Source organism: Rhamphochromis longiceps, linkage group LG18 (genome assembly GCF_057381845.1).
Source record: "Rhamphochromis longiceps isolate RC_006_pf linkage group LG18, R_longiceps_female_GT1.1, whole genome shotgun sequence".
Taxonomy (NCBI): Eukaryota; Metazoa; Chordata; class Actinopteri; order Cichliformes; family Cichlidae; genus Rhamphochromis; species Rhamphochromis longiceps.
The window spans coordinates 26826296-26853774 of record NC_140574.1 but is presented as its reverse complement, the minus strand read 5'-3'; the positions used below and the strand labels follow the sequence as shown (position 1 = coordinate 26853774).

At 42.1% G+C, this 27479-nt stretch overlaps 3 protein-coding genes across 4 annotated transcripts; 1 reads left to right on the top strand and 2 right to left on the bottom strand.

Moving 5' to 3' along the window:
• Positions 1 to 3233: 3233 nt before the first annotated feature.
• LOC146648509 (leucine-rich repeat-containing protein 52-like) lies at positions 3234 to 17627 on the bottom strand. 2 transcript variants are annotated; one of them, XM_085390300.1, is made up of 2 exons: positions 14121 to 15174; positions 3234 to 6975 (listed from the first exon to the last, which is right to left on the bottom strand). In XM_085390300.1, the coding sequence occupies exons 1-2, from the start codon at positions 14767 to 14769 to the stop codon at positions 6647 to 6649; spliced, it is 978 nt and encodes a 325-aa protein (XP_085246426.1). In that variant the 5' UTR covers positions 14770 to 15174; the 3' UTR covers positions 3234 to 6646. The 2 variants fall into 2 exon arrangements, 1 of the variants encoding a protein (XP_085246426.1); XR_014908635.1 differs by lacking the exon at positions 14121 to 15174 and adding an exon at positions 17391 to 17627 and having other exon boundaries at positions 6838 to 6975.
• A 1070-nt stretch (positions 17628 to 18697) lies between these two features.
• mgst3a (microsomal glutathione S-transferase 3a) lies at positions 18698 to 20855 on the top strand. Its single transcript, XM_085390302.1, has 6 exons — positions 18698 to 18825; positions 19548 to 19674; positions 19758 to 19831; positions 19943 to 20000; positions 20160 to 20232; positions 20325 to 20855. Coding segments are annotated over exons 1-6 (465 nt in total). The 5' UTR covers positions 18698 to 18823; the 3' UTR covers positions 20456 to 20855.
• A 78-nt stretch (positions 20856 to 20933) lies between these two features.
• Positions 20934 to 27475, bottom strand: LOC146648507 (uncharacterized). The gene is made up of 6 exons (XM_085390301.1): positions 27340 to 27475; positions 27033 to 27213; positions 25894 to 26184; positions 24105 to 24380; positions 23819 to 23979; positions 20934 to 22190 (listed from the first exon to the last, which is right to left on the bottom strand). Exons 2-6 carry the CDS (start codon positions 27097 to 27099, stop codon positions 22146 to 22148), a joined length of 840 nt encoding a protein of 279 aa, XP_085246427.1. The 5' UTR covers positions 27100 to 27213; positions 27340 to 27475; the 3' UTR covers positions 20934 to 22145.
• Between the last annotated feature and the right edge of the window lie 4 nt (positions 27476 to 27479).

Here is a 27479-nt window from a genome sequence, read left to right as displayed (position 1 = left end):
AACTCATTGTTGGTATTTATCAGACAGCAAGAAAGTATTCTGTTCAGAGAAAGAGAGAAGGGTGGAGATTGGCAAAAAGCTAGAAATAGGCACGTCAATAGGGAAAATGGCAGGTGCAGATATTTCTGGCCATATGGCCAAAATATTTAAGAGACAAATACAGCAAGGGAGGGATAAAGTGACATTTAAGAGATAAGAGGAACAGAGCCAGTCAAATGAAAATTAAAGTCCCTTTCATGCCAGTTGTATGTGCAAAAAATACCACAGACCAGTTTGCAAAGTGCCTGTCTCAGTCTGAAATACCATTGTGCTGCTTTTGAGTTGGAGCTAAGTGTGAGTAAGCATCTCGTTATCTCACTTGTGCAGCCAGCTCCGTTGGATTAAAACAACTGTGCACTGGCCTGGGTGCCCAGAATACACTAATGTAAAATGCAACACATCTCCAGCTGCGAATGTCTGTGTGCCTATTAACTTGTGTGCGACGGTCTCTGCAGTGCATATGTGCCTATTGGCTTTACAGGTTTTTGACTTGGAAGCTAATTAGACACCGGCTAGCCTTCTACATACCCACAGAGCAAGAGCGGAAGAAAACACGTTTCAAGAAAAGAAGAGGAGGAGAGGAGACGTCTAAGAAGGCGAAACAAAAAAAAGAAGAAAAAAACACTTCTCCAGGCAGAACTGTGACGCACAAAAGGACACACCATCTCCTCTCCAATGACCTTTTATTGCTGGGGAAGGATACAGAGTTGGCAGGCCCCTGGGCCTGTGTGGAAATACAGTGTGTAACAGCAGCAGGACCATCCTCCTCTTTGCCAAGTGAAGGCAATCAATCAATAGCCTCTTTCCAAGGAAGGGATAAGTAGAAGCTGTCAATATTGAGTCCAATAGAATATATACTGCAATAAAATATATACTATATACTGCATGTGACAGAAATCAAATCAAACAGTAATGTTATTTTGCAACAAATCCCACGACACAAATAATTTGCTTTGAGAATGTACTGAGATCACAATGGAGGAAATGAGGGAAGCAAAACTGGTGGAAAACCAGTGTTTGCAGATCCTGATCCTTCTGTGGTCAGAAAGTAACTCGGAGTATAAAACAAGAACCCTCCTTAGCCTTCGTGTGTTCACAAATGCATGCAAAAGAAATGCATTTCAGTATACGTTAAAGTATTTTCTTTACAGGCGTACAGCATGTATCGCAGATTTGTCTCAGCTAACATTAATTTGGGTCTGATTAATGATGAAATTCTCACATAACAGCTGTAACACTGACACCAGATTTCCACCCTTCCGTGGAAATATCCCCCTCATCTCCAAGTTCAGTTTAAGTCATTCCACTATTCCATGACTAAAGGATTATTTTCCAATTTGATGTGTGTGTGTGCATGACTGTGTGTAAGTGAGCATGTTTGTAAGTAGATGTGTCAGAGGGCTATTACGGTCGGTTAGAGCCAGTCTTACTTCATGTCACATCTCCCATCTGCAGGCATTTTTACATTGGCCCGTTTGCCTCCAGCTCAGTGGGTGCACACAATGGTGCAAAAATATGAGCAGGAAGCAGGGCTGCAGGAGCTTCTGCGTCCAGTAGCTGTGTGCATTTCCTTGTCTATTTACTGAACTGGCTCGCAGTCACAGCTGTAATGTGACCATATCCAGTTGGGCGCATCTCTGTCCTGGAGCACATCCTGACCACTGCCTCAGCTTGGCTTTTGAATGATGGGATATGAAAATGAAAACAAACATCCATTCGCAAGCACCACAGCTGCCTTAAGTACTGCTATTATTTCAAAGCCACAGTTCAACATCTTGGGAAATGTGCTCTTACTACTTGCTAACTTGCCAATGGTCAGATCAAATGATTGTTGCCCCTCAGGTTTGTATGTTAATGTGATGCTGTAGCCAGTTGCTGCTGAACTTAGATTAACGTGGAACCAGAAGGAAACAGCGACCCTAACCCAACCTGCCAAATGAATGTTACGTTTTTGTTTAAAGGAGCACTGCAGTCCTATATAAAATAAAAAATGGCAGCTTTTAAATCCTTTTATGGTTCTGTGAATAGAAAGAATCGCTTCTCTTGCATTACCACTCTGCCCTTTGAACACCTGTTCTGGTGCTATGTAGCTGCAGTTGTAGTTGGTGTGTAACCATCATACACTAAAAAACTGCTGGTCTTCAAAGTTAACTAATCAACTCATCTAGCACTTTTTAAACCCACTTAAATTTTTACCTTTGTGTTATGCCAGCTTAGTTTCCTTCCAAGAGCTAAGCTAGTTGTCTTCCCCTATTTTTATGCTATGTTAATAACCTGCTGGCTTTTCATCAGATAGACAAGAGAAAGCTTTCTACTTTATTTTACCATCAGAAAGAAAGCAAATTATATCAATTTTGTTTGTGATGCGAAACAATACTATTGTACTCGCTGTCAGAATCAGTGTTAATAAGAGTCTTTCTACCCCAAGGGGAAATTAGAGGCAGAACCAAGGCTTCTGTCTCTGTGTGTTTAAGCATACGTGTGCCTAAGTATGGGTTGACCGTGAAGCACGGGGGTGTAACAAGTGCAAAATATTCCATTTTACTTGAAATTCAGCTCATTCACGTGCTATGCAACAGGAAGCTGTTATTACTCAAAACCAAGCTTTGCAAACCTTCACCTTGTGTAAACGAACAGAGAGGGAGACGTGGGTTTTCCTTGTCATTTCATGTGTGTCACTGTGCTGACATGAATTGGGGCAATCAGCTATCCTATTTCCAGTCTGCACCCTCACCCTTGCCTGTGGCATCGCATGGCCTAATCAGTAAGCTGCAGCAGAAACTAACACAGGCTCACAGTCAAAATGATCGAGTTTATGTATGTATGTGTATACATGAGAGTTTAGTATGGAGACCTGAATAGACCTGCACATTAAGCAATGCATTACTGACAGAACCCATGCAAATATTCCACCCAAAGCCATAGAAGCAATCAGGAGCACAGGACTGAAGGCATCTCAGCATACTGCTGAAGTAACAGTATATATAATTATGCATGTACCAATCAAAACATCGGTACATGCATAATTATATATACTGTTATGAGTCAGCATTAATTCCAATCATCTCTCTCTCTCTCTCAAGAGAAAACAAGCAACAAAAAATTTGAATTATTTTCTGACTGTCTTATGTTTGTGGTTTATATTTGCTTTCTTCTTTTAATAGCTCTTAAGGATGCAACAAGAAAACCTTTGTACATCAAACGCTGCCATGTGTTTGCCGCGTGAAAGGCCTGTGGTGACCAAAAATAAAATACCTGTGACACCACCTCTGACACATCCATAAATACTGTGTTTATAATATGCTATTATTGTGCATTCATTTCATCACATAAAATATAAAACCCTACCTTTTTTTTTCTTTTTGGACAATTCACAAGAATATGTGACTGGAAGTGCCAGTAAATGTGTGAAGAAAGGTTTCTCACTATTAGATGTAGATCACATTACAGAAAGGCATCAGTTTGTGCAGTTGCAGTTCAAAAAACCTTCACATGTTTCGGCACACAAATCCTGCCACATTCAGTCGACCTTGACATTATCAGAATAGCAAATTAAACCCAAAGCCATGGAAACAAAGTATTGTATAGCTAAATATATTTTGGCTCTCGTTAATTTGATTTAATGTGTGTGTGTCTCAAAATGTCTTCAGTAAAGTATTTCTTTTCTGCTTTGCTTTCAATTCTGCGATATGTTATACTTGGATACATCTAAACATTTGACTTCAAACACAGGAAAAAAGTATCTGATCTAATCCTTCGCATGTCTGTCATAGCTTTTTTTTTTCTTTAATCAAATGAATAATTCTGAGACAGGAACAGTACACATACAAAAGGCAGACTGATGTCTCGGTTGAAGCAAGTTGATACTAAAGTCAGGGTCAATGGAGAGCAATTCCAGATAAGTATTAAAAGCATGGAAGGTTTGTGACATGGAAACCTGAAGCACAGCAAGTGTTCATGTTTGCTATTTTGGGCATAAATAATGTTTGTCTTTGCACAGTAACTCAGTCACCAAAAAAATACAAAGAATTGTTTTTTTTAAGCATTTTGAAATGATCACAAATAGGATGTTTTCGTATGTTACAGGAAATCCTATTTCATTCTTTAATGAACGTATACACACCTTGTAAGGCTTTTTGGTGCATTAACAGTGCATGCAGAAGTAGATGGGACACTGCACTCCAACCCAACAGAGTAGAAATCACTTATCACATTGTCCTGTTTGCTCGCCATCCAGCAGGGCCCACTGCCAAAACAGATCTCAGCAGCTGGCATTTGTGGGCTCTCTCCACTTCACAACAACTGTAGAACCTTAACACAAATACGGCCACAGCAGTTTGTTTCTGGGCTAATGATTAAGGGAAAGATGGATTACAGTACAAAATCATGCCCCAGCAGTGCACGGACTGACACTCTCACTGTGCAGAGTCACACATAAAGCTACATCGTACACTCTGTCACATACACGGGGATAAATGCACTCCTTAAAAGGAGTTCCTCCTCTCCTTCCTGTCATACCTGTGGGTGGAGCGACAACAAGACATTTATAATGTTACACAGAGGAGCTCGAGCTGTGTCACAATTGTATTGCTTTGGTTAGTGCCATCATGGAGGTCCTTGAGAAAACTGTCAGTGTAAACAAAACAATTCTATATAAGATGGCTGTATGGTTTAACCAAATAGTGTTTGTGCATTTTATAATACTAGGAAAATGTTTTGTATATTTGAACTGGGTCTATAGTTACTACAGAAGATTTGGCAAACATTTCTAGTTTCCTTCTATTGGATTTTTTAGCGAATGCTGTAAACCAGACATGTAAAAAATGATGGTAACACAAGATTAATTCTTTTTTCTTTGAGTGAGAGGCATATTTGTATCCATCCACTAAATATAAAGCCAGTACATGGTTAGCCTAGCTTGGTATTAAGACAATGGAACGCAAACAGCAACATTTTTTCTTTGATGGTTGGTTTTACCTCATAGATTTAGAACTAATCTAGCTGTAGGTGCGAATGTGTCTGTCTCTCTGTGCCAGTCCAACCTCTCACCCTATGACAGCTGGATGCATGGATGCATGGATATTTTGACTATGGCTTAGATATAATTGTCCGACTTAGATGTCTAAACTTATCCACACACATTTGTTTAGCTCTTAAATGTCTTAAGTGGGATTATTTTGCTATAATTTCCTTATAAGTTTAAACCTCTGAATGTATTCAGCATTGCTGCTCAAAGATGGATGTAGCTTCTGTTCCTAAAAGGTGAAGCTAATGTGAAAGTGCCTTAAACCTGATTCTTTCTCGTGGCCAGCAGGGGGCGACTACACGGTTTCCAAACAGGAGTTCAGCAGTTTAATAATTTATGGCAAAAACCGCCCTTCAACTCCCGCTGTCTTTGACTTCATTAAGAGTTTGTTTTTGTTTTTTAAAAATAATAGCTATATGGTCTCAGATGCTAGTTTCAATTCTTACTGAATATAGCATGATGTTTAGTTTGTAAACCATGATCCCCTTTAGAGATGGCTTATGGTTGATAAATCATTACTGTATGAGTGTGCAGTGTCCCTCCATTTCTCACTCAGATCCACCACTTTCTTGTCACATCTGGTTTCAACATCAGCAAATGTCTGTCTTTTAATTAAAAAAAAAAGTCTGTGTTGTTCATTTTTCACAGTGGTCAAGATCTTCTGTGCCCAAAACATATTTTTTCCTATAAACGTTATCAATGAGTTTTATTTTTATGATATCAGTGCAGTGAAACAGCTATGGGCCAATAGCTGTAGACAGTAGGTGAAGGTCTTTTTTGGAGGAAAATACTTTTGTGCTCCTTCACTGAGCTACAAATCCAGTTAGAGCTCTGTTTCTGTCAAGCAAGCCGTCAACATCTTTAGTTCTGGTATCCAGCTTTCCTCAGTACATCCATAAAATAACCATAATAAAGCATCTTAGAGGAATATTCAGTGAAAAATGTACCAATAAAAAAGACAAACTGATCTGGAGAAAAAAAACTACAACTACAGTCACAAAAACACACTTTTCCTACTCAGTGTTAACAATATCATCAGCAAAGCACAAACTGTAAGCCACGTTTTCCGTCTTTATTTCAACTGGTGTTACTATAGTGCAGGTCGCAGTTCACAGGTAACCTGGGGGTAGGTTACTTTTAGCTTAAGATTCTATCTTTGCCTTGTCTTGACTTTTTTTTTTTACTTTTAAACTTTAAAATTTCGAAAAGCTGATTTTAAACTGATGTGAAGATCAGTCAGAAATATCTCTGTGAAAACATATTCAGAGTTTTTCTGAGATATGTTGTTTTTGAGTTTTTTTAATGCTAACTTTGCACATAAAGTAACAAAATATGTGGTCATATATTTGCATACATAGTCTATGTATTACCCAAGGACTGGAGACCTCCACTATGGCGACTACAGTGTGTGTAACAACACCTGGAAGCCCACTAAAAATGATAGAAACACATTCCTTGTTCCATTCATTAACAGATCTGAGCCTGATAAATGGACCCAGTTTCATGAGACTTCTCAGACAGTCGTGGAAGTTGAAAGGAGGCACTGTGGGAATCCATGGCGAGAGGGGTGGGATTTTTGTTTTAAACAGTATGTGAAGTTTTTAAATTCCCATTGTCATGGCCACTCCTGGTGCTCGCAGCACGGCCTGTCTCAATGCTTTCTTCCTCGTCGTCCATCTCGAGCTGCTCGTCTTTCTTCTTGATGTAGCGCTCATAGAGCACCATGATGACACCCATCACCCAGGCCGACACGGTGCCAGCAGCGAAGATGACAAAGCCGATGACAACAAAGAAAAGGTAGTCCCAGGAGCCGAGTGTTTGATGACATAACGTCCGTAGCTGGATGCCCACCTCCCCCAGTCGACGGCCCTGAGTATCAGCAGGTGAACCGCACACCGTCTGGCCCTCATCTGTCACACAAAAGTACACCAAGGAGGAACGGTGAGGATTAATCATGGGACAAAGTAACATATCAGCATTTTTCTATTGTTAGAACTCAATCCTTTTTTTTCTTCTTTCTTTCATAATATCAAAGAAACGCACCACAGACAGTTCACAGCTGTCCTAGAGTGGCACCGCTCGAGCGATGTTGTTACTGTTAAGTGACATTTTTAAGACACAAGGCAAGTGAAAGTTCATCAGATCTTTTTCTATAAAAATATTGTTTTCTTTATGATTATTAATTTAACTTTTTATTAATACATCATAAGGTGGTTAACTCTCTAAAGCCTGAACCATTAATTTTTTTTGTTTGTTTGTTTTAAACTGGAGAATTTATTACACCTTCTAACAAATTTTAAAAAGTATAATAAATGGCCTGTATTTATATAGCGCTTTACTAGTCCCTAAGGACCCCAAAGCGCTCTACATATCCAGTCATCCACCCATTCACGCACACATTCATACACTGGTGATGGCAAGCTACATTGTAGCCACAGCCACCCTGGGGCGCACTGACAGAGGCGAGGCTGCCGGACACTGGCGCCACCGGGCCCTCTGACCACCACCAGTAGGCAACGGGTGAAGTGTCTTGCCCAAGGACACAACGACCGAGACTGTCCAAGCCGGGGCTCGAACCGGCAACCTTCCGATTACAAGGCGACCTCCCAACTCTTGAGCCACGACCGCCCCGTAATAGTATAATATAAGTTTCAATTTGTATCGCTTTTGATACATCTGGCATTTTTTGTGCAATTTATTGCTCACAGTTCATCTTAAACAAACCACACTGATGACATAGATGTCTGGAAAACACATGTATTAAATATGAGACACTTGGTGTCAGAGGGTTAAAGCTGCTTTAAAATCAAGATTTCTCTATAGGACTAATTACAGCAGAGCTGTTCAAGCTCCTCAGCCTCAGCATCACACGGTCTCCTTCTGTTTTACTTCCAGGCGACTTATCCTCGCTGACTGTAAACAAACACCTCACAACTTTTATCGTAATAGCTTGAACCATCAACAAATAAACAAACAAAAAAAAACCAGGTAAAAATGATCAATAAATCAGTGGTTCAACTTTCTAACAGATCGTACAAGTTCAGAAAAAAAAACTTCACCAAATAATAAAAGCAAAAACGTACAAAATAGTAGAAAATGTGACAGGACACATATAACTCCTGTTATCCCCTCCACTGTACTATATCATTCATCCCTCCGATCTCTTCCAATTATCTTTATCAGAGTCGCAGGGAGGCTGGACCTTATCCCAGCTGCCACAGGGTGAGAGGCGGGTTCCCCCCAGGACAGGTCGCCAGTCTGTCACAGAGCTCTTTCTCTCTCACACGTTCTTCATCCAGTACTTTTACTTATGTACAGCAGATGTGTGTAAACCCTTTGCATCTAATTAGCATATGATCTATGAGATCCTTTGCTGTGAGAGTTGTAACATAATGCAAAGTACGATATCATACATATGGCATTAAAGAGAGCAGCCTTTTGAATAATTCAAGCATGTTTGTACTTGTTTTCCTCAACATTTGTAAATGGCAGCATCCTGAGACGAGGATATCCAAAACTCATTCACATTCATACTTCTAAATAAATAAATAACCAAAAGGCATCAAATTGCATCATAATAATGTTGCTGTTTCTTTCAGAAAACTACAAAAGCTTTAAGAGCTTCCTGCGCTTCACAGTCTGCTGTTGATGCAGCATTATGTTAACAAAAAAGAAAAAATCATGGATGAAATATTCAAATTCCTTTTCCCTGCACAGGATTAGTGAGTGACTTGAGCCTTTGTGTCTGCTTGAAACCACAGATAATAAGGGTTCTCATCATCAGGGACTGGATATGACTTCACTACAGTACTGAGACCTTGCTGAAATCCACATATTCTAACAAAATATTGAGTTCATTCGCTTTCGGAAAACTGCATGAACTATAATTTTAAAGCCCTCTGAATGAAAATTAAACACACCACATTATAGGTGTTGAGCCCTGCAGCAGCTCACCAGAGAGGCCTTTTTTTTAAGATAACAATCCTGAAAGCTGGTTGAGTCTTTTGTTATTGTGAGCAAAAAAGTGCAACACAGCAGAGTGTGGCATCTCCACGCGGCCACTGTTTTTAATTGGCTTCTGTTTTTTCAGAGCTTTTGTGCTAGGAGAAATTCCCACTGGGAGAGATGAAAAGACTTGGAAGTTTCTGCACAGGGAACAGTTTCCTGTAGCCCCATTTTCATACCAGCATGCTTAAAATACCCTGACTCTTTTTGCTGTGAGATGCATGCCATGGAATTGTAACATTCACACAACCCTAACAAACAGAGGAAAACCGAGACATGACCATCAGAGAATAACTGTAAACTTACTGCACAACACTTACATAAACATCTCATTAATATTGAACAGAGTGATCTCGTCGCACAAACCGCTGATAAATAACAAAACATTCATAAATCTTTTTTTTTACTATGAAAAATGACAATGAAAACGTTTACTCATGTATTACCCTATAATTTTGTAGCTTTATGTCGTATGTAGTTGGTCACCCAGCTGCCAATAGTTTGCTGTATTGGACAAATTGATAAGAATTCAAATAGCCTGAGAATGATGAATGTGATCTTGCCCTTGACCTTAAGCACAGTTTGGGTGAAGATCCATTAGGTGGTCATTGTGTGCAAATTCAGATCATTGTAGCAGAGATCATTGGTCTTTCAGCAAGGTAAGCTTTGACTTTATGAACATTTTACTGTATTCTGTGTTATTTCAGCTGACAATTTTAGATGACAATAAACAATAATAATAATAATAATGACCGTCAAAACATTTTATATACAGTACTGTGAAAAAGTCCCTCATTTATTTCTGTTTTAATAGAAAAGTAGGAAATAAGTACAGCTTACATTTATGGTATGTTTACACTTATACAGGAATATTAGACATAAGTAAAGTTTGTCTGAGCCAATCCATGACCATCACATTTAACTTTACAATATTTTGGTATACAGACGAGTTCATGGTCGACGCAGTGACTGAAGGTTGCCCTGGTCATCACCCCTCCACCACCGGGCTTTACAGCTTTTGTGCTGATGTGCTGTTTTGGTCCAAATGTGGCACTGTGAATTATCGCCAGATATCGCCATTGTTGCAGAAGTCTTGTAGTTTGTTCGGATGCAGCTTTTTAACCTAAGCTGTCCTGACATGTTCTTTGTAGAGATAATAAACTTTCTCCTGGCAACCTTTCCAAACTGTTTGTCAAATTGTACTGTCATGAACTTTAACATTGAACATGCTAGTTGAGGCCTTCAGAGTCCGAGATCTAGCTCCTGTTTTTTTTACAGGTTCTGTAAACATTGCACAGTTTGAACTTCAGGTAAATATGCTGCGACTTCCACTCCTGGGAACAACTGTCTTGAATGTTTTCCACTTGTGAGTAATTTTTCCCGCTGTAGAATGACGGACTTCGAATGGTTTAGACATGGCTGCACAAACCTTCCCAGACTGCTGGCTGCAGCAGCAATCGCTTCTTTAAGAACTGATGATCAGTGCATTGCAATTAAGTGCATTTCATTATCGGCACCTAGCTGCATTCTGCATTTTAGCTTAATTTTTGTTAAACAAATAATGACATTGTGTAATATGTCACATCCTAATCTGAGGTTATGTTTCCCAAATTTTAATACCTGCTAAGGACCAAATCATTTTTATTATGTCTTGACATGAAAAAAAACCCTAGAATTTAAATCATCTACACTTCCTTTTCCAAGTATTGGCTTTTTATGAAACTACTTTAAGAGACACATACGATTTTGAAATATTGGGCTGATGCCAATCCTGATGTTTGAAGTAACAGTTTGGCTAATAACCAGTTTGGTTTTCTTTAATTCCCAATTTCTGCCAAAAACAAAGAAGAAAGAAAGTTGTTATTATAACAGATAACTGTACTGTTTTCTTTCAGTTCTTTATGTGTTTGTGATTAATGAAGATCGGCCACGTCCATATTCACTGATGACCTCACATGAATCAACAAGGCCATTAAATGCAGGTGTTTAGCCGTTATTGTTGCACCCTTAATTGCTCCAAGTCAACTCCAAGTCAACAGCATTTTTACTTGCTTATTGTTATAGTTCAGCTGAATTTGTTTACTTCTTTCTGCATTTAACCTGCACATTCAGTCTTTTAGACTAATTCACCTATTTGTTAATCGCTTTTCTTTCATTTTTATATCAACTGTTTAGTTAATATTTTACCTAATTGTTTTCAAATGTTCACACTCAATTACTTTTAGCTGTTTAAACCTATTCCGCTTGCTCACTGGCAACACATATAAAAACAGGCTCAGGTTGGTGGGAGGTGTGATTTGACAGAGGGTGACAGGGATCATACCGTCGCTTTCAATCAAACTACTCGACAATCTCACTGAAATGTATGCTTCCCCTAATATATTATTCACTGTGCACTGAAATCTCTGCTTTTATGCTCAGAGAAGCTCTTATGTGTCTCAAAGATTAAAAAATGAGCATGCAGCTGAAGAACACGAGGAGGCTCTGCTCCTCTAAGCTTAATAGCAGGGAAAATTCAAAGTCTGCTCTGATCCTCTCAGAAGCTTCTGCTGCTGCTCACTGTTCACACAATATGCTGCTCAAATTCCGACAGCCCTCCATGCAGACACAAATACGTACAGTGTGCATTCCCACTTAATGCACTGTACATGCATGTGTCTGCATGAGATTTAAGTTTCCAATCTGAATCTGCAAATGGTTGTGGATGCACATGTCCGCGTGTGTGTGTTTGCATATGCAGGTATGTGTGTGTGAGGGGAGGCCTGACAGCTAGGAAGGAAACCCTTATGGCTTCACCCCCTATACCCCTACAGGGACTGACATCAAAGGACAGGGCTTTCCCTCTCTCCTTCCCCCATCCACACTGCTCTATTTCTAGACGCTTTCCTTATATAACAGCTGAGAGAGTGCTAATCTAGCCAGGAAGGCGAGACAGAGGAGAATCTGTTGGTTCCTTCCTGAGGCTTTATTTCTTTCGCTCCCTCTCTCCCTGTCTCTCGCTTGGTCTCGATGCATTTCCTAAACCGAGGAGACAAGGCGAGCCATGTTGCATGAGCCAGGTGAGACCCAGGCAAGCGATAACAGGCTTGGGAGCCGGAGCTTGCAGCTGAAAAACAACCGTCTCTAAAATGTTTTTCTACGCCCCCCCCCCCAGAAACCCCCTTCCCACCCCCCAGCTACACAAGTATGCTTTGTCTGTGTTTAAACGTCTCAGTGCACAAATCAGTCAGTGTGTAAAATCTGCGCCTGTGAGGGTGTGTATGTGTGTGAGTTTCTATAGTGTTTACCAAAGGCTGCGTGTAGATGTAGAGAATGTTTGTATCCATGTGTCCGCCTTCTCCCTCGCTGGCAGCTGTCACTGGAAGAGACTCAACTCCAAATTAAGCTAGACAAAAGGCAACGAGAGGCAGGAAAATGGGACAGCTCTTGCAGGACTCCTTTTGGACTCAGTCTGAGCTTCACAGGGAGCATGATGAACTATAGTGTGTGTGTATGTGTGCGTGTGTGTGAGAGGGAAAAGAGCAGGGGATGCCTTTTTAGTGAGCGTGGCAGTTGTATTATAGCTGTGGTGTTAGAATTATGGCTGGCTTCTTGCTCAGTAAATCACACTATAAATAGCAGCTGCCCTTTTGCATAGTGACACATCCACACCATTATCCACGAGCATAATAACTCAAAGTAAGAACGATGATGGAATACCGGACACATTTATCAGCTTGACAGCAACAAAACAAAGGGGATCAATATTTGATGGTGGAGCCATGATCCATTTATCACGCCTGCAACGCAGGAGCCTGATAGCAGATTGATTAGTCATTCTCAGATTTAAAAAACAAAACAAAAAAGAAACGCCTTGTTTCCTTCATCACTGCAGAGAGCAGAACAGAATTTATGAGTAAAGTCGCCAGAAGACAAATCAAGTGGGTCCCTGCCTACGATCTTCTTTCACCCTCTTTGTCATTTGATAGTCTGATTGCTGCCACGCTCCACTGCTGTCACCTGCGTCTCATCCCACTGAAAGATGAGAGAGGAGTGAAGTTACATCAAACTAACAGCACATTGCAGAGTTGTGGTGTACATGGATACCACATGGCGTGTGTGTGTGTGTGTGTGTGTGTGTGTGTGTGTGTGTGTGTGTGTGTGTGTGTGTGTGTGTGTGTGTGTGTGTGTGTGTGTGTGTGTGTGTATATTGAGATGCAGACATGACAGGGAGTGACATGGTGTGAGGGAAATCCAGTAGTTAAGCCTCTGCATGTATTCAGAAAGACACAGAGTCATTCTTTCCTTGAGGGAGTCAAAAGGAAGAGCTTTGCTGCCATTTTGCCATCATGTTTGAACATCTTTTCTGTCTTATACGAAGAATTTTAATTATGTAAGGTGTGAAAAAACAAAAAATATCACAGTTAAAGGACTGTCACTTTGTAGGAGGACACCAATCTCGATTACCAACCAACAAGGCAAAAGTTTCAGGGCCCCTGAAGCTCTAATGTATATGTGCATATGACTAAGACCCAGATAAATTAAACGAAATCAAATGACCTTCAAACTATATTCCACAGAAGATGGGACAAAAGGGGTTCAATAGCTGATTTTGAATCAGTGCCTTGTGGTTAAACTGTGCAGACGTGGGGATTTCAATTCAGTGATTTCAAATAATAGCAAAAAAATTCTGCACATTAAACAGAAGTAATTCCAGCTTATAAACAATGACTTAGCCTCTAGATTCACCATAATTTTTTAGCTATTAAAGTAGCCCTTTGTCTGTTTACTTCTAAAGTGCTTCTTCATATAAGTTGTTGCTTATCGACATACAACACAGCTGGATTTATGAAAGGTGCTGCGCGGGCACTTTGTTGATCTTATTAGTGGATGCTGTTCTGTTACTGAAAGAACCTCCATCGGGAGGCCAGTTTATGTAACTGAGAATTATCTAACAATTAAATGGAGTAACAATGTTTGTGTATGACTGGCTCTCTGGGGCCTCTCACCAAAGCAAATGTAAGTGATGTTCTTTGTTGATAGAAAAAATAGAGTAGATAACTGACAAGACCTTGGAACTTGAAGCCCTCCAGATGGACCCACAAGGACAGGTCCTCGTTGTCGCATTCGCAGCTCCACGGGTTCCCGCTGAGCCCCACTGAGCGCAGGGCGGGCAGCGCGATCAGGGAGGTGATGTTGAAGACCGTCAGGTTGTTTCGGCTCACATCGAGTACCTGAAGGGCCGCGTTCTCCCCAAAAGCGTCCGGGTGAATTTCGGAGAGCCCCGGATTGTCCGTCATCCTCAGCATCACCAAGCTCGCCAAGGGGCCGAACGTCCTGTCCTCGATCCGGGTCAGAGTGTTGAAGGAGAGGTCCAAGTAGGCCAGCTTGCGTAGATTCCCAAAAGTGGACTCTGAGATCTCCGTCAGAGAGTTGTTGCTGCAGTCCAGGTACACCAGGTCAGAGAGGTAGTTGAGCGCGAGAGGCGGTAGCTCCGCGATACGGTTGTTTGAGATGATGAGCTGCCGCGTGGCCAGCGGAAGGTTGACCGGGAAGGTGGTCAGATGCTGCCCAGCGCACTGGACCACAAGTTGGTCGTCACACACGCACCTGTCCGGGCAGCCAGTGGAGATTACCGGGGATGAGGGGACCGCTTTCGCGAGGAGGAGCAGAACTAGAAGCCGCAGGGGTTGCGCGCTTGGCTGCGGGGCAAGACGCATGACACCGCCGAGGGCTTCATCAACCCTGTTTGGACAGAGTCGGTCGCAGTGACATTCTTCATTGATACATCATCACCGTGCGAGCCGCTTGTCCCAAGAAACGATCTCCGCCGAGGTCAAGCCCAAACGTGCCCGTGGCAACCTCTCGCGCGTAATGTCTCAGTTCATCCTGTCTGTTGGTTCTGGATCCGACGCGCATCCGCTGTGCTGGACTTGACGGTCGGCTGCCTTGGTGCTGTTTCGAATTTCATGAATTTATTGAGTGTATTCTGCTGACAGCTGTTCGCACGTCGTAAAAAAGCCGACGTCCTTTGATGCTTCGCTGCTGCTTGCAGTCAGTTGTTCCGTTACATGTTTGCCATCCTCTCGCTTTCCGAAACTGAATCCAAATAAAGGGGGCGCACTGAAAGGGAGGGGGGGCTGCGGAGTGATCTCACGCTCGGGAGTGAGATGGAGCGTGGGGAGTGGAAGGGTCTGGGCAGTGGAGGTAATGTAAGGCTGACATTAAATATTAAAGCCCGCGCACAGTTGACACCTAGTGTAAGGTGACCTGTGATGCTTTAGCTGCCAGCACGGGCGCTGTGATTACATCTTCAAACACTACTGGAGGGTCTGTGGGTAAAAGCTGCGTGGATGTAAGAATGTGTATGTAAAGATCTGTTTGTGGGGATGATAGCGTGCACACTTTTCATCAGCCTGTCTCAGGAGTAGGATCAGGTGTACCTGGATGTGCATCTCGTGGGTTTTCTCTGTATGTGACTGACTGTCACAGAGGCAGCCAGCCCACCCACTTGAAACTTTCCCTGATGTATACAGCCAGCAGATGATGGGCTGAGATGAGATGGTACTAGGTGGTCTCAGGCTGCAGTTGTTTTTCCTCCTCTTTCCAGTCTCAGTGTGAGCCCTGTCTCTATTCTTGGTTCTCTGTGTAGGTGTTGAAGTGCTGAATCAGACTCGGCGTGATGGAGGAGGAGGAGGAGGACAGATGTGCCGCTGACAGTCCGTGAAAGGCGCTACCCCGAGTCGACAGCCAGCAACCTGCTGAACGCTGACCGCTCGCGCACGTCAACAAAACCAGGCGGAAGCCTTTTACCCTGCGATGGTGTGTCAGAACAGTGGGCCTGTGTATAACCTAATGCTTTTTTCACGCTTTCGATCCATGTGGACTGAACTTAATCCACACAGCTGTTTTGCGTCAAGGATATTTAGTGACTTTATGGGGACATCTAGTGACGAAAACTTGGTAATGTTACACAGAAACAGCAACCATGTAATGGTCTTTGTGTAACTATTTTTATATAGTTTTAAGCTATTGCACAAGGATTTTTTTAAATAGATGTCTAAATTTATCTGCTCTCTTTTTATGATCATACAGGAAGCAAAACTGTATAAACCAAACATAAGCCATAACTCAGCAAGTTCAGTCCAGCATTGTGCAAAGCCAAAGCTGATTTTTTGACAAAATCCCCAAATTTCCAAATATAGATGTTGGGGAATGTGCATAAAATGACAAATGAGAAATATGAGGGAATGCTGCAGGCATAAAAACATAAAATCTGGAGGCTTAAATATCTAGATGTGATATTTACAGAAAGGGTAGAAGAAGATACTTTTAAAACATTAAGAACATTGAGAATTTTTTTTAAATTTTTTTTAAAATCTAATCATCTCATATATACTTTGAGGAACCATTATTTTGAAAGCGCATAGCAGGACCAGTTCTTGTTTGATTGGCAAGCAGACTTCAAAATACAGGCTTTGCATTATTCCTGACAACGTCTAACCTCTGCTATTTGTTTTCTTGGAATCTCCAGCAGGTACAGTCATGCACAGGCACATCTGTCTTACTCTCTGTTTTCCCTAAAATATTCATCATTATATTTAACCGTCTAGAATGGCATGGCAGAAAAATGCAAAACACTGGAAGAAAGAGCTGCAGCCGAAAGGTGTTTTTGTAATCCTTTAAATCTAGTGTTGTAAGAAGAATCCCCCTATTTATCCTATTTAATCTGCAGACATACAAATTTCTTCCGTTATAACAGCTGGTGTGAAGGTTATGCTGCTTTGAGTGTTCCTGTATTACAAGTCACACAAAGTAATAAAAAAAAAAGAAATATATTCACGAAAGCATCCAATCACTGTTAAACTGGCAACACATCCTCACATCAGTATCTACAAGGATTTTACAAATTCAGGTCCTTCCCAAATACCAGGCTCTGAGCTGGGACCTTTTCTTTTCACAGTTTGCGTGCCCCTCGTGGTCAGACTATCTGCCACCATGGGCTGAGCTTCCACTGCCATCCTGATGATACACAGCTGTATCTCAGCACCAAACCCTCTAGTCAGTTCACTTCTCTGTCTCTCATTAAGTCCCTGGATGACATCTAAATCTGGATGTAATCCAGCTTTATCATATTGAAAAACAATACAACTGAACTCTTGTGTCAAGTCACGACTCCTGAAAGGGGCTGACCTTCACCTTAACATGGGTAAAGGTCATTAATTTTCTGGGGTTCTCAATCTGGGTGCCATCCTGGAGCCCAGGCTCTAATTCTCATCATATATCAGATCCATCTCTAGAAGTTCTTTCTACGACCTAAAGAACACCTCTAGAGTCTTACCTCATCTCTCAGAGTCCTCAGCTGAAACCCTCATCCATGCCTTCATCACCTCCTGCCTGGATTATTGCAGTGATATCCCGTTAGCTCTGCACAAGCTCAGAACTCACAGTTCTTACCTGCAACAAGTCCTGGCCTTACATCACCCCCACCTAACCTACAAACCACCACATGCTCTTTCTCTCCTGTACTTGTTCAGTCTTATCCTCCCTTCCCTACACCCCACACTGCATTCCCCAGTTAAAGGCTTACTTGCCATCCCCCTCACCAGGCCGGGGTCTTTTAAAGGACAGAGCCTTCGGTGCTGCAGCCCCCCACTCTCTGGAATGTGCTCTCCTCTAAAACACTCTGTCTTTGAAAATTTTCAAAAAGCAGTTGAAATGTTACTTATTCACAGAGGCCTTTGACCTTTGACTTTTTTGTGTAAAGGTGCTATATAAACTATTAAATGTCACTGAACCAATGACACCTCTAACAGTGGTGCGCATACCTCAACTTGACCTGATATTTGATACAAGAAACCCTGGCATGTCAGATCCCTGTTCCCCTCATCACAGGGCACAATAATGTGGCTGCACTCCAGCCAAGAAAATCTGCGCTCTGCACCAGTTGTTGTGAGCTGGCTCACTGACATGGCTAATATAAGTCACTTCAAAAGAATGGGGCCATCGTTAATGACACTGGGTTCCCACTTTTGTCTGGCACGCCAAGTCAGAAAGGGATTAACTCTGCAGTAAACGTTGCCACATAAATCGTGTCCGGGTAGCGTAAACTCTGATTTTCAAGAGGAGCAGACTACCCTCATGTTATCAAATTATGTTTTGTTTTGTTTTTATTTCAAATGGGCTTTTTTCTTTTCTAAGATTATGTCCTTTAAGAAATCCGTGCTTCTGGGCAGTTAGGCTCGACTTTATGCTGTACCCCAAATATTTTTGGCTTGCGGACAATAACAATAAAAAGAAAAGTGAAAAAAGAAAAACAATGGCTAACAAAATAATAATAATAATAATAATAATAAAAATAAAAATTCCAGCTTGTGTACACAATCAGTAAATTAATAACCATCATCCAATCATCAAAGGTCAGTTGGAGTACATTCACTTTCAATACTTCAGGGATCCTTTTACTTAAGTAGAAAGATTGTGTTGTTACTTATTTAAAAAGCCCCAAACTATTGTTTTTGACGCTTTGCAAATCACAGCAATCCATTTTAACTTCTGGTTACACATCCTCATTTCCGGCACCTCCTCCCCCTGTGTTGTCCTTTGTTCCTCCTTGCACCGCCCACTTAAAAAATCATGAACTCCCCTACTTCAAAAAATAAAAAACAAATACAAAAACGTACAACTTTAGTAACACCGGAGGTGAAGTTAACTGCAAGTTACTGGTAGCACAGTCCATTCACGCTGGTCAGTCCTGTTGGGGAGCAGGTTTGCATGTAAGATAGGCGGATCTAATCAGGAAATGTGGAGCAGTGCTATGATAAGATAACTTGGATCGCTGACATTTAGCACATATACGCGCACGTATATAATGAGTCGGTGTTAGTATTTGCCTACAGGGTTGTGGTCAATGTGAAGCCTGTGTGGCGTGAGGAGTCTTTACTTCCGCAATGATGTGCTTATTTTAAAAAAAAAAGGCTTCGGTCTATCCTTACGAGTCTTACAGCTAACCTTTAACACGCATTAGCTATAAAACTGAATTGAAACGTAGATATCCCAGTAGTGGGCTGTTAGCCACGCCCCCCCGTGAATGTTACGTAAGCCGCACGCATGCAGATATATTCAGACGGAAACTTCACGGTGGTTGGTGTTTTCCAGGGTTGTATCTGTGAACTTTGGTTGCTTCGTCAAAGTGAGTGTGTTCATGTTTATTGTAATTCGTGCGCTTTCAAAGCAGCCCTGACGAGTCATGGTGCTGCTGGTGTTTCTCGTTTGACCTTTCGTTTGTGAGACGTCCTTTATCTGCGCCGGTAGCTGCACGGCTAATTTTCTCCTCAGGTGTTCGAGGTAATTGTGTTGTTAGAGGGTCCGAAAATGGACACTTTGTTTTATGTGTTAGCCGGGGGAGGAAACGCTTGCGTTGCCTTTTTTTACCAAAATAAAAGTGTAATGAGTACTTTCGATATGAGCCACAATATATTTCTAATTCATTTTCCAGGTCTGTCAGGATGGTTGTGCTTTCCAAAGACTATGGATATGTGGTGCTGACTGGCATGGCTAGTATGGTCATGGTTACACATCTGGCCATTAAAGTTGGCAAAGCCAGGAAGAAGTACAATGTGCACGTGAGTATTCAAATATGGAGCACAGTGGAGGCTACCTGTTGAAAGGTGCTGTCCTGTACGAATGAACTTGTCACGCCTTGCAGTATCCTCAGATGTACAGCAACGACCCAGAAACTGGGAACATTTTCAACTGCATCCAGCGGGCACACCAAAACACGTAAGTATAGTAAGGTAATGTAATCCATGTCAGCAGCATTATGTCATGTTCTTTCATCGACAACAAAGAAGCAGGTTGATGTTAACGTCGCTCTTGTGACCTCCTCACCAGCCTGGAATCCTACCCTGCCTTCCTCTTCTGCCTGGCTGTTGGCGGTTTTCATTCACCTGTAAGTTTATTTTCATTGTATCTGCACCATAATCATACAAATTATTTTTGTCAACTTTGTCACAACGTTTTGGCTAAAAATGTTCACAACTTGTTGCATGCAATGGGTAGCCGTTCTGTCAAGTCCTGTTGCATCTGATTGTTTGTGTGGCTGTTGCAGCGTCTGGTCAGTGGACTTGGAGTCGTGTGGATTATCAGCAGAGAGGTTTATGCACACGGTTACTCTACAGGAGGTAAGAAACCGTTCAGCAGTTCACATCGATTTCTATTCTTCTTATATCATAAAACATGGTCAGAATGTATGTCTGTCTCTCATCTTAATTAGATCCTAAAAAAAGAATGAGGGGAGCTTTTGGAAATCTGGCTTTACTTGGGATGATGCTGGCCACACTGAACTTCGGAGGCTCTCTGCTGGGCTGGAGGGGGAGCTCACGTATGAGCCGTTTTGGTGTTTGATCCAATATGTAATGAAAATTTACGCCTGGGCCAATTCAGTCATCATCGCTATGGTGTAACTCATACACTTGCACTGTGCTCATCTTTAAGTGGTTAAGTCAGGTGTGTTAGCTGATCTGACTAGTTCTTCAAGAACTGTATGGCCTGATTTAGAATAATGCAGACTAGCACTCTTGTAACATACATGAGTTATCAGTTTCTTATAATGTTAACAGCAATCTATGAATTGGGTCTAAACTCTTAATATCATCTACAGTCGTGCATTTATTAATGAATAAAAAGAAGTAATGATGAAGAAATTCCTTGTTTATTGTGCTGAAAAGGAACTTTGTACACTGAGTGACTAAAGATGGTTATTCAACTGTCCTGCTTTTGTAATTAAAATCCTCCATAACTTCTATTCTCCTGTTTGTCATAAAACTGACACCTTCTCATATCAGCTGTTTAATTTCTTTGCCTGAATGTGGTTAACAATGGCCTGTGTGTGGAGGGAGTGGCTCTTTCTGGAGTAATGTTCAAAGTGCACCTACCTTGTCTGGACAGGCAGGAACCAACGCTGCTGAAGTCTTAAGCGAATCATAGTTGACAATAGAAACTGTCGTTCACACAGTGACTCTGCATAATGCCTGAGAGCTTACCCACCTATTATTGCGTTTGCCACACCCCACATAGATTCGATATATTTATTTTCATTAAACAGGAAAGTCATTCTTGCATTTCATCATACATCACTGCAGGCAGTAAAGTAACCAAGTTAAAACATAAGAGCTTCGTTCCACTGTATTTGCAGTGCATTCCAACCAGTCCAGATGGAGGACCCTTAAAATGATTCCAATGCTGCTCTCAAACCTCCACTGTGTGCGAACAACAATTTTACTAAGTGAGTTTTACAATTTACAGATATCTAAGTATTTGGCTTAGCAGGGTATCTCCTCAGTAAACACTGGCAGACAAAACATTTAAAGAAAAGCAATCACTATATTCAAGATTTCCATGACTTTGTGAACATAACTGCATGTTTAACAGCTGCAACAGTAAGTAATCTGCATTTGTAATTCAGGCTAAATTACAATTTGGAAAAATAAAGTGGTTTCCACTGTTGGAGACCTGGCGTGTCTGTGTCCACATCTCCAAAGATGTGGCTTTTCAATTGTAAAATCTGTTTAATTTTTTGTCAACTTTCTGCAAGACCTTAGCTTCACATGATGCAGATTGGGCAATTGGATTTGAAAATGCACTTCACTAACATTTGGTCACCCAAGGGATTGTGATTGTTTTGAGCAGCTTTCCCATGAGCCTTCATTCTGCCTTACTGGCTACGGAGGACTTCATGCGACCTTGATCCACATTACCTCAGATCACCCCTAGAGGGCAGTGTAACCGTTTGTGTCATATTAAAGTGCTGTGCAGGAGTCAGTCAGGGGCGCAGAGTCATCTTAATTTCCATCGGGGTGGGGAGTTCTCAGCACACTGAATGTCTCCAAAACTTTAAAAGGAATGTGGAAGAAACTTCCCGCTTAAAACATTAACAGTCCTTGGTTAAATGTGTTTTAACTTTTTCTTAATCGCTAACAGTAGGTTCTCAGTGCCAAAGAGAGGTTTTGCTCACATCCAAACTGGTCTTCCTTTGGTGTTAGATTTGCTTCGGTCCTCTGAGTGATGGAAGTGACTGACAGAACAGGATCTTCTGTCAGTAGGTGTACCTGGACAGTGGCGTGTCCTCCATCAAATCATCCTAAATAAGGTGATTTTAAAAAACATTATCAGTACTCCACAGAGCATAATTCAAAATATGCGCTCACTTGCCACTTCATTAGGTATACCTCCTGTTGGAGAAATATCTAATGACCTAATCACAGTGCAGAGACTCGGTGCATTTAGGGCAGGGGTGTCGAACTCCAGGCCTCAAGGGCCGGTGTCCTGCAGGTTTTAGATCTCACCCTGGGTCAACACACCTGAATCAAATGATTAGTTCATTACCAGGCCTCTGGAGAACTTCAGGACATGTTGGGGAGGTCATTTAGCCATTTTAATCAGCTGTGTTTGATCAAGGACACATCTAAAACCTGCAGCACACCGGCCCTTGAGGCCTGGAGTTCGACACCTGTGATTTAAGAAACTGTGACTGTGGCATGGTTGTTGGCACCAGATGGGGTGGGCTGACCTTCAGAAACGGCTTATTTACTGAAATTTTCCCACACACGCATCTCTATAGTTCACAGAGAATGGTCCAAAAAGGAAAAAAAATCCAGTTAGTGGCAGTTCATTGTGTGATATCTTGTTGATGTCAGAGGAGACTGCCCAGGCTGCTTGAGTCATACAGAAGGGCAACATTAACTGTAATAACTCTAATAAAAACTATAATAAACCACTTGTTACAACCCAGGTGTGCAGAAGAGTACCCTGTGGGTTAAGACATGGAAACTGAGGCTACAATTCATACAGGTTTACCAAAGTTGGACAATAGAAAATGTGGAGACATGTTGCCTGGCCTGATAAATCTATATCTGCTGCAACATTTTGGATGGTAGGGTCAGAAATGGTCGAAAACAACACGAGGGATCCATTGTGCGTTATATCAATGTTTCAGGCTGCTGCTGGTGGCGTTATGGTGTTGGGGGTGTTTTCTTGGCACAATGTCACAGACTATCTGAATACTGTTGTTGACCATATCTATCCCTTTATGATCAGAGCATATTCATCTTCTGATGGCTGCTTCACACAACACATCATGTCACAAAGCTCAAATCCTTTCAAACTGGTATCTTGGCAATGAGTTGTCTGTACTCGGATGACCTTTACAGTCATCAGATGTCAGTCCAATCAAGCACCTTTGGGATGTGGTGAAACTGGAGATTCACATCATGGATGCACAGCTGATAAAGCAGCAGGTTTATCAGTTGTCATGACAATATGGACCAAGATCTCTGAGGCATGTTTCCAGGAATGTTTTGTTGACTCTAGACAACAAAGAATAAAAGCAGTTCTGAAGGCCACAGGGGTCCAGCCAACCACTAGCAAGGTGTAAATAATGAAGTGGCTAGTGAGGATCTAATAAAGTATATGAAAATAATTTTCAGTTTCTCTTACCTAAGCTCTCGAATATTTTTAATCAGCTAAACCACATCTCAAGAGTAACCCCTGATCAAGAAATAAGCTAGCGGCCAAGTCACGTTCCAATATGTCATCTCTGCTTGCAGTTAATATTCTAATACCCAAGTTCATCTTGACAGTGAAGGGTGCTTAATAAAAGATGCAGTTATTTGGTATTTGACTTTCATAAAGTTTGGGGACTTCTAAGATGGAGATTGTTAAAAAAAAGTGGTGAAAATGGTAATGCAAAGGTACTAGACTGTATCTTACCATGGGCAGGTCCTGCAGACGATGGAACTCCGGGTGGTTAGTGCGCTGGCGGAACTTGAGGAAGAGGACGACAAAGACGATAGCTGTGGTGACAATAAACACTGACAGCAGACCAGCCAGCAGAGGGTCTAGAGGGGAGCTGGAACGGTGACCGGACCTCTCTACACGATAAAGAATTTGATATGATATGAAGAAAATAAAATAGGTCATGGTAAAGGCAAAACAACTCAATGGGAGAAGCTTAAGGCAACACCTCATCACACTTAGCACCTGCCAGTCACCTTACCTTCACCGCCAAATTTATTTACAGACTGGACCTCCTTGTACACCGACCCAGCAGGGGCTCCACCTGGAGATGCGGTAGCTGTGTTCAGAGATTCAGAGTGTGGCCATGTGGTGAAGGTGGGTGCTGTGGAGCTTGTGTGGTGCACTGCTGGGGCTGGCTGAGATGAAAAGGTAGAGAGGGAATGGTTGGTCAGAGGGGTTTTGCCTTCTGTAGCTGCAGGGTGCAGAGGGGTGGTGCTCTGAACAGTCGGCGCGGATGAAAGGCTCTCTGCGGCAGCTGAAAGGGGGGATGTGAGCGCAGTGCTGTATCAATTCAAAACAGTACAGATTCTTCAAACGAAATGAAATGCATTCACAACAGCCAGAGGTAACGCTGCACTGCCCTGCTGACGTTAAAGCTGCCGCGATTGTGTTTGTGCAGCATGTGTGGCTCACGCCGTGACAAAAATCTGTGCAAATTACAGAAAACCTTTGTCAGTATATCAGAACGCTGTGAATCCCAATGGCCTGCGCTTTCAAGCATCACTGCTCACACAGAGGTACTCTTGAATCAGATAAATCCACAGTCTTTTCTCCAAGAGCTTTGGACTCTGAGGTCTCAGCTTAAAGCCACAGAACTACATTAAATAAGTAGCTACTGTTTGCTTAAGAATTTAAATATATCCCAGCGATTCCAAACAGTTGCTGCAGATTTGTCACGTGCACACCATTATGTGAATCTCCTGTTCTACCACATCCCAAAGGTGCTCTACTAGACTGAGATCAGGTGTCTGTGGAGGCCTTTTTTCACAACATAGTGGATACGCACTGCTCATAAAGAGATGGACATGGTCAGCAACAATACTCAGGTAGGCTGTGGTGTACATGGCTCATCTGGTGCTAAAGGCCCAAAGTCTGCCAAGAAATCCGATGCTTGTTTTCACCTTAAGCAGGTCAACTTGACTGTGTCTGCATGCCTAAATCCACTGAGCTGCTGCCATGTGATTGACTGATTAGCTTTAATGAGCAGTTGAACAGGTGTAACGAAATAAAGTGGCTGATGATTGTTTATGCGTAGAACAATAACTTTCTCTCGGTGTGGGTGTATTTCATTTCACCTCATGCGCATGTGCCTGCACTGACAGTTTGGTGGGGGCTGAGAATGTGGTGCACATGGTGTGATTGACAGCCGGACTACATTCCTGCAGCAGAACGGACAGACTGTCAAAGTACTGTGCGGTGTCAACAAAATACACAAACCACAAAAATGTTTGTTTTCTAATTGGATTATAGTGAGAATATTTTCGAGTGAGAATATTTTCAGCTTTCAAAGCGAGAAGCCACACACAGCCTGCACGTTATTCTGCAGGGACGGGGCAACAACAAAGGGTCAAAAAGGGACAAGTGAGAGGGATCTGTCATATTGTTATTTCTGTGCTTCTCAAAGCAGTAACACAGCATCAGCTGAGTGGGTTATATTTATATAATCTATAAAAGGAATCTTTTAAACAAGGTTGCGACACACATTCTTATTCTCAGTCCAGTCAAGCGGGGGTCAGGTCAGGCGAGGAGTGTGTTGCACGAACATTGCTGGCAAAAGGGACTGTGCCCAAGAAGAGCCTGTATTTGCAAACAGGCAGTGTTTAAGTGTGTGGGAAGTTTTATTTTAAAGTTCCAGTCTGGTCAATCTAAACAGACCGGACTTGAAAATTATAGATGGACAATTATAGAATTATGATATAATCACATAATCGCACGTTCCTAATTATAAAGATGCAGCTTTTTAAGACAAGTCATATGAGGCTGATTACCTGAAGGAGTTAGAGTACCGAGGTCTGCGTGCTGAGATGTAAGTGCTGCGGGGATTGCTGTGAACAAGTGGGTTTTAAGTGCTGCATCTGTCAGAGTCTCTGCACGGACTGTTCCTTCTGTCTCGCTGAGGGTTGTGGTTTCACCCGCGGATTCATCCCTGCCTGCAGGAATACGTGCATGCTCTGGGGACTCATTCCCAGGATACTCTGTCAGGTTAGAAGATGCTGAGCTTCCAGGATGATTCAGGAAGACGGCCGGTGTGAAGACATTGGGCAGAGCACTGCTTTGACCTGTAATTTGATAAAGAGAACTCCTGTTAAAGAGACTTTGACTTTAGGACCGTTTTCCAGACTAGTGATGACTTTGTCACGTTTAGATTAACATAAAGGTATTTTAATTACTTATCAAGTGAGTGTTAAAATAGCAAAATAGTGTAAAAATATAACTTTCAATTTGAAGTTCATTATCAGTCCTGTCTCTTTCCCCTCACCTCCAAACAGTGAGGCTGGATCTGCTGGAGGTCTCTTCCTGTTTAAAGGGAGTTTTTCCTTCCCACTGTCACCAAATGCTTGCTCACTGGGGTCAGCTGACTGTTGGGATTTTTCTCTCTATAATTTTAGGGTCTTTACCTTACAATCTAAGGTGACCTGAGGTGACAGTTGACTGAATTGATTTGTTTGGGTTCCTAAAAAGGAAAGGGTGAAAACTTTTTGCTTTATATTTGCTTTTGCGTGTGTTCTCGAGGTAAACGACTCTAATTTGACATTTCATCGACTAACACATTGACGTCCCCTTCAATTTCAAGTTTTAATCTACTTTAGGTGCTATTTTGCATCATGACAGATTCATTATGGCGAATTACGAGTAAGCCAAGAGAGATGAGAGGAAACTCTAAAAATAAAAAAACAAAACAAAAGGAAAGGAAAGGAAAGGAAAGTTAACAAACATCGTTTAACGAAGATGAAATGCAACCAAGAACCTGCAGCAACATGATCTCCGTCATCGCCTCAATCACACCAATAAATAGTCGCGTGCGGACTCGATTACGAGCCCGACTCACATCAGCGGGATGTCAGAAGTGTTCGCATCAAACACAAAGACACATAGAGAAAGAGAGAGAGAGAGAATGGCAGCTTACCTCTTGTCCGCGTTGTGCCGGACAGCACAATCAACACGCAAAACACCAAATGAATTTCAGTTTTCATCTCAGCGGCGGCAGGCTTCCCCCTTTAGATTACACAGCAGCTCTCCTCTGTGGCTCTCTGGGGTTGTTTCCGTTACGCGATTTGACAGGGCACATCATGGGCTCTAAAAATATCCTGAGGGAGTCAGGCAGAAGAGAAGTAGGGGTGGGGCTGGATGCGGGCGGTGTTGGTGGGTGGCACCACTAAGAAATAGATTCTAATGAGTAAAACAAGCTTCCCCGATAACCACCGCAAACTCACGCGTGGCCTCTCGTCTCGGTGTTTGTCCTTTCGGAGCCAATCATCTCTACATGGAAGTGTCCACAACGCGTCACTTTGCAGTCGCTGTTGCTCTGCTGCACCAATCACACATCAGTGTGTCAGAGGCGCAGTTGCGTGCG

Bases quoted from the DNA above. Each gene is read 5' to 3' on its own strand.
- LOC146648509 (XM_085390300.1), bottom strand. From the start codon at position 14,769: ATGCGTCTTGCCCCGCAGCCAAGCGCGCAACCCCTGCGGCTTCTAGTT. The intron at 6,976-14,120 runs GTCTTGTCAGTT...TTTGTGTGACAG, and splicing joins GGAGGGCTTCAAGTTCCAAG to ATGAGGGCCAGACGGTGTGC.
- mgst3a (XM_085390302.1), top strand. The intron at 19,675-19,757 runs GTGAGTATTCAA...CACGCCTTGCAG, and splicing joins GGAAGAAGTACAATGTGCAC to TATCCTCAGATGTACAGCAA. The intron at 20,001-20,159 runs GTAAGTTTATTT...TGGCTGTTGCAG, and splicing joins TTGGCGGTTTTCATTCACCT to CGTCTGGTCAGTGGACTTGG.
- LOC146648507 (XM_085390301.1), bottom strand. From the start codon at position 27,099: ATGAAAACTGAAATTCATTTGGTGTTTTGCGTGTTGATTGTGCTGTCC. The intron at 23,980-24,104 runs GTAAGGTGACTG...TTTATCGTGTAG, and splicing joins AAATAAATTTGGCGGTGAAG to AGAGGTCCGGTCACCGTTCC. The intron at 22,191-23,818 runs GTAAGATACAGT...CACCTTATTTAG, and splicing joins GTCTGCAGGACCTGCCCATG to GATGATTTGATGGAGGACAC.